This window comes from Glycine max, chromosome 13 (genome assembly GCF_000004515.6).
Source record: "Glycine max cultivar Williams 82 chromosome 13, Glycine_max_v4.0, whole genome shotgun sequence".
Lineage (NCBI taxonomy): Eukaryota > Viridiplantae > Streptophyta > Magnoliopsida > Fabales > Fabaceae > Glycine > Glycine max.
The window spans coordinates 30,619,154-30,631,818 of NC_038249.2; the positions used below are offsets into that span (position 1 = coordinate 30,619,154).

At 26.9% G+C, this 12,665-nt stretch overlaps 1 protein-coding gene across 1 annotated transcript; it reads right to left on the reverse strand.

The window, feature by feature from the left end:
- Nucleotides 1-2,416: 2,416 nt before the first annotated feature.
- LOC100789023 (cytosolic sulfotransferase 15) lies at nt 2,417-3,557 on the reverse strand. The gene has a single exon (XM_003541549.4). It carries the CDS (start codon nt 3,521-3,523, stop codon nt 2,537-2,539), a length of 987 nt encoding a protein of 328 aa, XP_003541597.2. The 5' UTR covers nt 3,524-3,557; the 3' UTR covers nt 2,417-2,536.
- Between the last annotated feature and the right edge of the window lie 9,108 nt (nt 3,558-12,665).

Consider the following 12,665-nt stretch of genomic DNA (forward strand, 5'->3'; position numbering starts at 1 on the left):
GTAATGAAATTAATGTTAAAAAAAAAGGTCATAGAACTTAGTTTTTCATATGATCTTATTTTCATTGTTTTCTTGATTGTGATAATATTTTGGAAACAATATTTTGAGAAAACATTGATTAATCAAGATGGGATGTTTTAATTGAATTAAAAAATGAAGTGGTAATATATTTAAAAAGAATCTATTCAAACCCCACTTCTAGATTCCTAGCTAACCCAACACATCTCACTCATGGTTGGTTTCAAGTAGACGGGAAACTAGTTAGTGGACGCAAAACTTGTTAGTGGACGCGAATTTTGTAGAATTTTGAAATTCTAAAGAATTGTCTCTCATGGCTTCCAAATCATCCCAAAAAAAATCCAAATCCTTTTCTATCAATTACAATACATGAACAACGTCAAAACTTTTTTTACCAGTAGGAACTTTCACCAATATTCATCAAATAATCCAAAATCCCAATTTCAAAACTCAAAACCTCAAATGCTTAAACTTTCATTTAAAAAACATGATTCATTTTCAAGCAACATTAAAATCAAACCATAATAACATAAGCATAGAAAAATGGTAAAGCTTCCCTTACCTATTCATAATCCAAAAGATGACTTTGTAAAGATGAAGAAGAAAAAGAAGAAACTTTGGGTTCAAGAAGGAAGCTTTCTTCAACTTCACTAGTAACTCCACACCATCTATACCACCTAAACCCCAAAATCTACAGAAACCACATCAAAACCATGGAAATGAAAACTTTTATGAACTTCCAAAATGCTCATGAAGGGAAAACAAAAATGAAAGATGAGAAGGAAAAAAGAAGGATTCCTTACCAATGAACTAGCCCTTAAACTTAAATAAAACACCGTTACAAGGTCCCTTGAGCAAAGGAATTCAGGGTCTCAAACTCTCCACTAGAGGGTGGTCTTGGAGAAGACGGTAAGGGTGAAATGAGGGCATTTTTTTAGTATGGTTCAGATTTACAAAGGTTTGTGAAAGGTTTATGATTCTCTCGCTTCCTTCTAATTATACCCCTTTCACTTCCTAAACTCACTCACACCATCTGTATTACCCAAGCCGCGTTCGTCTCGATCCAACCACTCTAAAACTTACTATTCACACCTAAAACAAAGTTTTCACATATGTAATCATAATCAGATATAGGAACCTCACAAAGCATCACCTCATGATTAATTAAGTAATTAACTACGATACTTCAATTAAATTTAATTACACTTGCAATCTAATTAAAACACTTAATCAAGCGTTATAGAAATTGTAGCAATACATGACCTAATTACGATGGTTACAAAAAAATATTTTTATTTATATTTAACTACATTAATATTTGAAATTAATGTTTGACTAAATTAATCGTTAAATGAAAAATTGATTAAATTCAAATTTTTAAATCAATATTTGACTAAATTAAATGTTTGAAATTAGTATTTTACAAAATTAATGTTTTAATTATTTATTGACAAAATTAATATTTGAAATAAATTTATTTTAAATATTTTACTATATTATTATTATTATTATTATTATTATTATTATTATTATTATTATTATTATTATTATGTAAACATACATTTGATTTTTTTATTTTTTATAAACCAAATTTTAAAATAATAAATTTAAAATAAATAATAAAATGAGAATTAAAACATAAAAAATTATACCAGTAATATTTGCTTTGAAAATCATGAATTCCTTCTGAAATTCAAATATCCAAGCATTGCGCATAGTTATTGAGATAACAATATTCTTAAACATTTTGATGTCAAACTAGTGAAAACAAATAAAAAGAAACATACAAGAAAAAAGGAAAAAGAGAAAACGCACGAGCACTATATGTTACATACGGGAATATATTTGGAAAATCTTTTTATTTTAATTTTTTATTGTATGTTCAAAAGATTTATATAGATATACTGATAATAAGTTAATTTTATAATTTTGTATACAAAATTTAAAGATAGAAAAGTAAAAAATACAGTGATTTTTAAATTAAAAGAAAATTAAATAAAAAAATCTCAATTCATATTGAGCATAAAATTTGGAAGAATTTTTTAGAAGCATAATTTTTCTTTTTCACAGGTGAATGCCGGACTTAATTGAACATATAAAATATCACAACATGTTTATTTAAAATGACCAGACCCCATCCATTTTAATGCTAGTGTTTAAACATGAAACTGATATTGTTATTAATTTTTTATTACTAAATTAATTATAACATATTGCTTTGCAATTCTAAACCTCGTATAAAAATCAAGTTTGCAAATGATGAATATGAAATTATCATAAAATTCTACTAAATAAGTAAATAATCATTTAAATGGGCTTGGAGACCAAGGAGGAATAGAACCATTAATGCATATTTTCCATTCAATTGAACGTGGATTATTACACTAAAGGTAGCCTCTAAGTCTCTAGAATGGCACCTTGGATTTATTTAACAAAAGGAAAAGCAAAAATAACATATGTAGCACACATTACAACTGAATGCTAGACCACTCATGAGCTCATCACCAACTTGCAAATTCTAAAAACACTTTTTAAATGATAGACCTGATCCACTTAATTTTTCTTCCACAATTGCTGATAACTTTTCTTGCATAGAAGGGGTAAAATAGTTTACCCAATCTCCTTTCTCTCCCTTGCGGAAAAAGTCTTTTTTCTCAATGTTTCCTCTGCCTATTTTTCCTGACTTATTCACTTCCAAACTCTTCATATTCTCAAAACTACATAGCTTGATTATGCTTTGAATTACTCCATTACTCTCTTCTTCTTGAGTGAAAGGACAACCCAAGAACTTTGCAATTCTTTTGACATGGAAGTGTGTGTCCTCTTTGAGATCCTCATACTTCAAGAACAAAACTTTGTTTGGGTTGGCTATGCTCTCATTCCAATAACCTAACATATGACTCCACCATGGACCATAATCCATTATCCCATTGCAATACTTTTCAAAAGCTTCTTCCATTGTCAATGCAGGAAGAGACATTGGCTTAACCTTATTAAAGTAATTCCATGCAGAAACAAAATTGTCAAAGGGATCCCTACAAATATAAACTAGCTTGCAATTAGACTCCTTGATTGATTTGGGTAATGAAGTGAATGGAGTATGCGTACCAAAAATTCTTGGCTCAGTCATGTTGGATAGGTGAAGAATTTGGTCTTGAATATTACCACCAAATGAAAATTCAAGGAAAGGCACAAGTTCATGAGGATTTGTAGTGAGTAATGGATGATTCTCTAAGGGGGAAAAACGATGGTGGTTGGCAATGGAAAAAGTAAGGGCTTTTATCCATATAGTGCCTGATTTTGGAAAGCTAGCAACCACAACATCGCTATCTTTTACTGCTTCAAAGTATTTTTGAAAACGGTTTACTGCTTGAATATGAATTCCTGGGCACCAAAAATTTTGGAATAGATAAAGATCATAAGGTTGTGCCCATGGTTTCTCTTTGGGAAGGGAGAGAATTAGTTTTTCATCTTCATTCTCTTGTATTCCACCCATTGAAGTCATTGGAGTTGCTAGAATGTGAATGACAATCTAGTAATAGTGTTGATGAGAATTTAACTCACTATCAGATAACCTTAATATATAGCATCAACCTAGTGGTTCAAGTTAATCAAATATTTGTCTAAATTATTATTTGAAATATATATATTGACTAAAATAAAACTTTGGTCCCCATATTTTTTTCCAACATGCAGTGTTGGATATCCTATTATAAAAGAGACATTTTGTCTCCTGGTTTTTTTTAATCTTCAATTTTACTCACATTAATTTTTTTTGTTTAATTGTAATTAACAAAATTATTTGTTGATGATACCTTAAATGAATATATTAAGATAAAGACTCAACTGAACAAAAACATTTGAAAAATTAAATATTGAAGCAAAATTATTAATTTATTTAAATTTGGAGAACTTAATATCTCTATTTTAAAAATAAAAGACTAAAATTATAGATTGAATAAAATAGGGCGACCAATGTTGGTTTTTAGCCTAATATATTTGACTGAATTAATATGTGTTATCTTGCATTTTAATTTTTTTGTTTTAAAATATTTTTTGTAAACTGATTTTTTAAATTATGTTAACAAAATTCGAAATTTTATATTTTAAAATGTTTTTTAAGTCAAGATATTCACGGCCTTGCCGCTTTCCATGTATTCTACTGTTTTTATGAACTTTAACTACCATATTATTATTTTTATAGTTTAACATAAATGCTTGATCATGTATTCTATTTATATTTAGGGTCAAATATGCTTTTTTCCTATAGATAACGTAATATTTGGTTTTAATCACTAAAAACTAAATCTTTTGCTTTGATACCTCATTTATGAAGATTTACATTTCCATATATAACAGACCTTATGCATACGATATTACTATAAAGGTCAAGGACAACATCTTATACATTTTCATAAATCAAATACAAAAAGAGAAATTTATTTTTGGTTATTACATAATTTAATTGTCGTAAAGATACAATTATTGTATGTCGATTGGTTTTTACTATGCAGTAATTGAGAATTATCTTTTAAGTGGGATAGGAGAAATCCTTATTTACTACCTATATGATATGATAACTTATGGTGTGAATATTAACTTAATAAGGTTGTTAAAATAATGTCAATTTAATAGGCAATGAAAACTGAATTTAAATGACTTTCTTGTTTTATCCTTAACTTGAAAATTATTATCTACTCATTTTGGACATTAATCGTGACAAGAATGAATGATTTATCAAATTCATGGCATGCTCTCGTCACTTTTTTTTTCTAAAACAATTTTGTACCACTAATTGATCAACTTCTCATCCAAAATCTAATAAGGTCATAATATTATTTTCAAAATAAGTATTTTAAAAACTTAAGAAAAAAATTGGTGGGGATGTTTTACCATTTTTTTCCTTTTTCCTCAAGTGTTACGTTCAAGTTCACAAGAGACATATTTTTACGAGACAGAAATTTCAAAGGTACTTTATGAGATAAACAAAAATTTTAGAAACCATAAAATTGATTTTGACAACTATAAAAAATTAATACCTCATTTCCTATAGATTCTTATTTACTGATACTCGAGGAACCTTTATATATCATAATTATTTGTCTTGAATGGTTTGTGATCACGCTTTCATTGCAACAAAGTACCAAATAAATCAATTAATCTTTGAAATTAAGATTTTGCATGTTAGGATTCTTATTAGTTTTTGTTGAGTATTTTTTGACACCTTGACATGTACTCATGACAGTTGGAAGAGTTAAAAAATGGAAATTTTATTTCTCACTAGACGATAGTTGGTAACATTATAAATGTTTTTATTTACAAATATTGATTAATTGCCAACTTATTTTAACATTGAAACTCCTTCCAATGTTGATGATAACTAGGGGTGAGAATAGACTAGGCCGGACTACAGGGACCTACGATCTGGCCTACATAAAGTCTGACCTATTTAATTAAAAGGTTATGCTCAGGCTTTTTTAAAAGCCTATTAAATTAAATAGGTCAGGCTTAAGCTTATTAAAAAGCCTTATAAGCCTGATAGGCCGACCTATATATATATATATATATATATATATATATATATATATATATATATATATTATTTTTTGGGTACAATTAATATTATTTTTTAAAAAAACTAGCAATTCCATTCCTATAATTAAGTAAAATTTTAATTACAAGATGTGAGTTTCTTTATATTTCTCATTATTTTTATTAGTTTTCTTATTTCTGTTAATAATTCCTTTTTCTATTCCTATTAGGTTTCCTTTTTCTTTTAGTACGTTACTATATTCTAGAGCAAATAAAAATCATATCCTATCATATCCTACGTTCCTATAAAAAATCATATCTTATCATATCCTATTACGTTCATATACAAAAATCAATCATATCCTATCATATCTTATCTTATGGTGAATATGGAGGAGCTAATGATGAAATGACGTTACTATTAATTTTATTGGTAGATATTTTATGCACCGGTTCTGTTTAAATAGAATGGAGATGTAGGCTTTATTTTTTTGTTGTAATAATTAATATGTTGGTTTGATAGACTTGGATGACACTACCTCAAGTATGAAGTTTTTTTTTGTTTTAGATTATTTTATATCATTTGGTGATTTCTGTTTATATTATTAATATATTTTTAGGACTACCAACAAAATTAACGTTCGATTAAAAATTAAGGCAAATTATATATTAAGGCCTTGTTTAGCCTATTATAGAAGGTGTGCTATTTTTTTTTTTGGTAAAAACAACTAGGAATATTAAAGATTTAATGTAAAGAAGATTTTTAAATAGACTTTTAAATAGGCTATCAGACAGGCTAGACTTTTAAAAAGGTCAGGCTATTTCTTGTTCGTTGTTTTCTATTGTAAATATTTAAAGTGCCTTCAATTTTCTTCAAGTTTTTTACAAATGAGATACCTTGTATATTTACTAAAATTGTGACAGATTTATGGTGTATAAATTAACTTTTATACTATTTGAATGGAATTTAATGTCATTAAATTCAATTTTATCACTTTGAAGTATATTCCACACTACAATCCTAGCAAGACAAAACCATAATAAATCTACCATTCTAACCCCCCTAAATAAATAACACTACTAAATAAAACCTTTTTTTATTGTACTAAATCAAACCTAAACATTTCAAAATAAATCATCTGTTTTGCACCTCATTTATGAATATTTATTTATGAAGATTTTTTTTATCGTACTAAATCAAATCTAAACATTTTCATAAGCAAAAGACCAAAAAAGACAATTTATTAATTTTTGGTTATTACATAATTTAATTGTCGTAAAAGTAAAATTATTGTATATCGATTCGTTTTTTCTACGCAATAATTGACAATGATCTTTTATGGTTAATTCTCTTATACAATGAAAAGTGATATAGCATGTTAGTTCAATAGGCAATGAAAAGTGAATTTAAATGACTTTGATTTTCTTCTAGTTCTTGTTTTATCATGTACTTGAAAATTATTATCTACTCATTTTTCAACATTATAACTATGATAAGATGAATGATTTATCAAATTATCATGATATGTTCTTGTAAACTTATGCTTTATTTTTTTCTAAAATAATTTTGTAGTACCAATTGATCATCTTCTCATCCAAAATCTATAAAGGTCTTAATATTATTTCCAAAATAAGTATGTTAAAAACTTGGTGGGAATGTTATACCATTTCTTTTTCTTTTTGCTCGAGTGTTTTGTCCAAGTGCTCAATGGGCGAATTTTTACAAAACAGGAATTTCAAAGGTACTTTAGGAGACAAAAAAAACTTTAGAAAACATAAAATTGATTTTGAACAACTATAAACATATTCGTTGTTTTCTATTAGAATATTTAAAGTGCCCTTCAATTCTCTTCAAGTTTTTTACAAAAGAGATACCTTGTATATTTGTCTTAATTAATCTGATTCAAACTCAGATAGGAATCATCTTCAATAATTATCTTGTATACCTACATTTTATAGTAGTTTAAGGGAATTTATGTTATATCTTTCATGCTTTTGAGTTTTGTCTGCGTAAATTTTAGTTGAGTATTTAATAAAATCTTTTTTTAGTTAGAATTTTTAGATTATATCCTTTTATGTTTGATCTATGAATTATTTTCTTGTGATTGTAGAAACTTTATTCAAGTTTGGAGCCATGGTCATTTGAGTTGAAGTCTATATCTTAGGAGGTCTTGCGAAGGCAATAGAAGCTTGTTGTAAGTCCTAGGAACTTCGCACACCCTGTGCAAGTTTCAACGTTGCTGAAAAGTTGAAGTGCAAGAATTGCACACCCTATACAAAAATACCTATTTGGCTTATTATTGTTGGTTAGAAAGTATTCAATATGTTTCCTGCTTTTTGTCTTCCCTCTCTTGTTCCAAATATTCAAAAGAATTGTTCCTCTATATATTGAGATTTTGCTTTCAACTTAAGCAAAAATGTGATGAGCATCTTGACCAGTCTAAAGCTTCTGATACAAGAAAGACCCTACAAAATGCTATCCAACCACATGGTAAGTTACCATTTATGGTCTGAAATTTGCTGCTATGGTTTCCCTTTTCCTTTTGGCGATGAAAGGGAGGCATCATAATTTCATTAAACCAAGCCCATTTCATCCAATAATGTCTAGCGTACAACTGGCATCAACTTATAACAATATATATGACACTTTAGCCAAACTCATAATGTTTGTGCAATTAATACAACATAACCACAAAGAAATAAAGGTGAAGCCAATGAAACTAATAATGATTCTAAAGCAAATTCCTTCTATGATTGATTTTCCATTTAAAAGTTATCGTGACAAATGTCTCATATCTCTTGTTGTCAAGAGAGAAACCTCTTTCCCAATATGAATCTTTGTGTATTATGTGAGTGTTACTTTTAGCCTACAGAATGCTTAACACTTGCATATAGTCAACACACCATATATACATGCATAAGGAGAGAGAGAGAGTAACGATTCTCTTGCCATCCAAACAAATGAAACAATAGTCACACCCATTATCAATCATATTAATCATCTTTCTTCTCTTTTTATCTCTTTAAGTATTTACACTCTTTAATTTAGATATTAACCAATCTTTTTTCAACACACATGCAGGTTTTGTTTATTTTGATGTGAAAATGTTTGTATTTCAATATTATGTTTATTAATCAAAATACGTACTATATATGTTTAATATATTGAGATTCGTCACCATATCTTGACTTATATATAAAATGTAAATATAAATATAATCCTTGGAAATTAATTTCTGAAACTACTGCATGGTACATAGTGATGAGTATGTGTGATACACCTTTGTTTAAAAATAAAATAAAATTGTGATACTCCTCTCTCAGAAATAGGGCACTACACTTATTAGATCATCCTAATTAAGATTCTTTTTAGATTTTCTAACAGGCACTTTCATTGTTTAAACCCCACCAAGTGAAATGAAATCCCACCAGATGAAATGAAATCGCACCACTGGCACTGACAGTTCATAGCATGCTTTTAGAAATCTGAACTTTTTCTTCAATTTTTCTGTCCTTTACTCACACGTGTGGTGTGGCTGGTGACAAGCTCAGATAATGTGTTTATTATGAAATAGATTTAGTTGTGCTTGAGCCATCATAGCCATATGGTTCCCCCTCTCAACTAATCATTTTTGTCATAATATTATATAGTTAATAAACATTAGGATTTTAATTTAATTAGAATATATACATTCACATTCTTATCTAATTATAAACTATCATAAAAGTAAATTTTTAACTTTCATAATAATTATTTTTAAAAATATATTTAAAATAATTTGTGATTAGTTGAACGTATAAAAAATATTTATAATGAAAATATATAAAAAACTAAACTTTTTAGTTTTTATAAAATTTATGTCAACATAAACTGCATTTGAACTCTCTTTTTAGATATAAAAATATCATCGTGTAGATTTTATTCTAAATAATGAAACTTAATTTTATCAAGTACTAAAACATAAAATAATATTTTAAAAAAAAGTAGATATAAAGTTTGAAAATTCAACACCATAAAATCCTTGAAGTCTAAAACTTATACAACTATATGATTGTTTACAAGGAGAAGATTGCTAAAATTTTATTTTGTCACAAATATGATAATTGATGATTATGTTATAATTAAAACAACCTCTAACCAACCTAGTGAGTTTCGTCTAGTCTTCTTAATCACATCTAACTCCCAAGAGGGATAGTGTTTTGACTCTTCTTCTTTTATTGTTTCCAATCCATAATTTATGTTGTATAAAATTATATTAAAAAAAAAAATCTCTAAGTCAAAATGCATCAGCTCTGTTTGCACTGAAAAAAGAAAAGAACATTACACTCACATGTGCTCGAAGTTTAAAAAAATACTTAATTTCTCTTTTTTCAACCAATAATAAGTGTGTTAATTAAAAAGTATGTTTCTAATCTTTTTCTTTATGCTCTCACAAAAAGCACCCTATGGCTAAAATACAATTTTAGAAGGGAAGGAAACAGAGTTATATATAACATACAAAATAAATAAATAACTGAAAATTAAATATATGTTAATATATATAATTTTATTTTAAAAATTATTAAATTACAAGATATTTGTTAAAATTATAAGAAAATTGTAGAACTCCACTTTCAAAGTTACCTTAAGCATTTTTTAAAATATTTTAAACTAAGTAAGAAGGTAATAGATGGCTAACTAATTAAACCATGCATGTGGGAAGAGAATGAGTTTGTGTTTGTGGATTCTTCTTGATGAATGTTCTTCAGTTATGGAGTTCACGCTTGCTGATGGAACTATATTCTTTCATCTTGCAATCGTTAAACTTTTTGTTTGTTCTTGCTTCATAAGCATAAAAAATGTTATAGAAGAAGATGATGTTTTTTTTTTTGTTTTTAATAAATTTATAATTAAATTAATAACTCTATTAGTTATGATTACTACTGATTACATGATCAACGTTTACAAATTAATAGTTACCAGAAATAATTTAATGAAAGGATCAAAATTATCAAATTTTAAATTGGGGGATCAAATGTTCCATAGGAAAATTAAAATCGTGAATTTATCAAATTAAAAGAATTAAAATTACAATTTAATCTGTTTAAAATGTATGTTTAATTATATGGGGCGGGACTTGATGTGCATTGGTTAAGTAGCTGCTGTAAAGTGAAAAAATATTTATTATATAAATAATAAGAGAACATAAAAAGTAGTCATCAACGATATAATTTTACATATTTAAATAAATAAAAATTTCCTTTTGATTCTTTAATTAATAAACTAAGGACACTAATTAATTAGTGTTTGCCTAATTATAATGGATGGTATATTTGATTAAATAGTTTAATTAAACTTTTTTTTTTATCATGGGGGAAAGGAAACAGCAAGTAAAGGAAGAAGCAGATGCTGAGGACAATCCTGGATACACGTGCAAGTCTCATTAGTAGCAAATCCTAATTTTGCAAGGATGATCAGCGCAATTATCCCTTCGCGAAAGGTATGCTTTAAGACGAATGGAAGGTATATTTGAGTAAATAGTTTTTCCTCTCAAAAAAATAAAAACAGATATAGTTTTAGGAGTATTTTATACAAGTTGTAAATTGTTTTCATAAATTATCATGAAAGACTTAATAAAATAAGTTGAAAATAATTTTAAAACTATTTTTGTAAGTATTTTCAAATATTTAATTACACAAATAATAATATGCCCAATATTATTGGTGCAATCAATCATATGCCCAATATTGAAAGAAAATTATATCATTTATAATAATTTTACCCGACTTTCTTATAATTTTTTTCTTGATTCTAACATAATTAGTTTTTGGGATATAAAATTGACTTATCAATAAAGAGAGGAAAAAAAAGGAGGATCGTGAGTTCTGCCTAATTCTAAATCAATCATATTCTGCACAAGCTGATGCACACCACCAAAATAGTTTTTAAGCATACTCTGACTTAATCTCGAAACATTACCTGTCTGTTAGTTTAGTACATAGATGATATGGCTAGGAGTAGTGATCTGGTAGTAACACTAGGCGTGAGTTTGAAACTAATAAAAATTGATAAATTGATCATTAATATTTATCAATAAAAAAATAAAATTATTTTTTATAATCATTTGTGTCATAAAACAAATTATAGTATTAGAGTATTAGTCATGTAAAAAATCGAATCCCCTTTAGCAATATTAATTAATTAATTGCATAAAGTTAAATCATTGTAACCTTATGAAGAATATGGCTTGTGTGGTGGTGACAAAGAAAAAGCCTAAGCGCGTGCTTTGATTCAAAAAGAGTGTGAGGTACACTCCCCAATACATATTCCATTCCATGATACGAACGGGACACTAGAAAAGTCGGTTACGTTCTAATGTTGCCTTGTTTGCCACCCCCACAAAGAAATCTAAAAAGTCCAATATTATCGCCTATGCTATTATGGTTATCCCTATGCCCATACTCTATATTTAATTATTTATTGTTGCCTTATCGTTTCTTTTCTTAATTTTTACTACATTAAAAAAAAATTCACTATTTTTCTTTTTTTACAAATAAAATTCAAGTAAGTTGGATTTATAACTTAAAAAATAGAATCATATATACTTTAAGACTTACTTAAAGCTTATAAAAATATTTAAGATTATTCATCAATAAAATTCTTGAATCCTTATCAGAGTTTGATTTTTATGAACTTGATCAAAATTTATGTATTTATTTTATATTATCATTTAATTACTAATTTAATATCTAAGTTGATATTTTTACTTTCTTAAAAAAAAGAGTTGGTATTTTTACTAACTTTTAGAGATCAATTTAATAATTTTTTCAATATTTTTTTTGAATTTTTTTTTTCAATATTTGAAGTTTGAAAGTTTACTTATTACCAGTATCGTTTTTAATACTTAGAAATTATTTATATAACTTCCCTATTTTAGAATCCATTTAGAAGAAGAAATAATATTTTAATGATGAAAATGAGGATTTATATTAATTTAATTAATTAATAATGAACATTTAATATTACTATATTAAATGTCTCTTTAGTTAGTTTTCTTACCATACCTAACACGTCAGGTAAATTAAGCACCATACCAACTTTTGGCACCTGTCTCACGATTACTCAAAAAGCACTC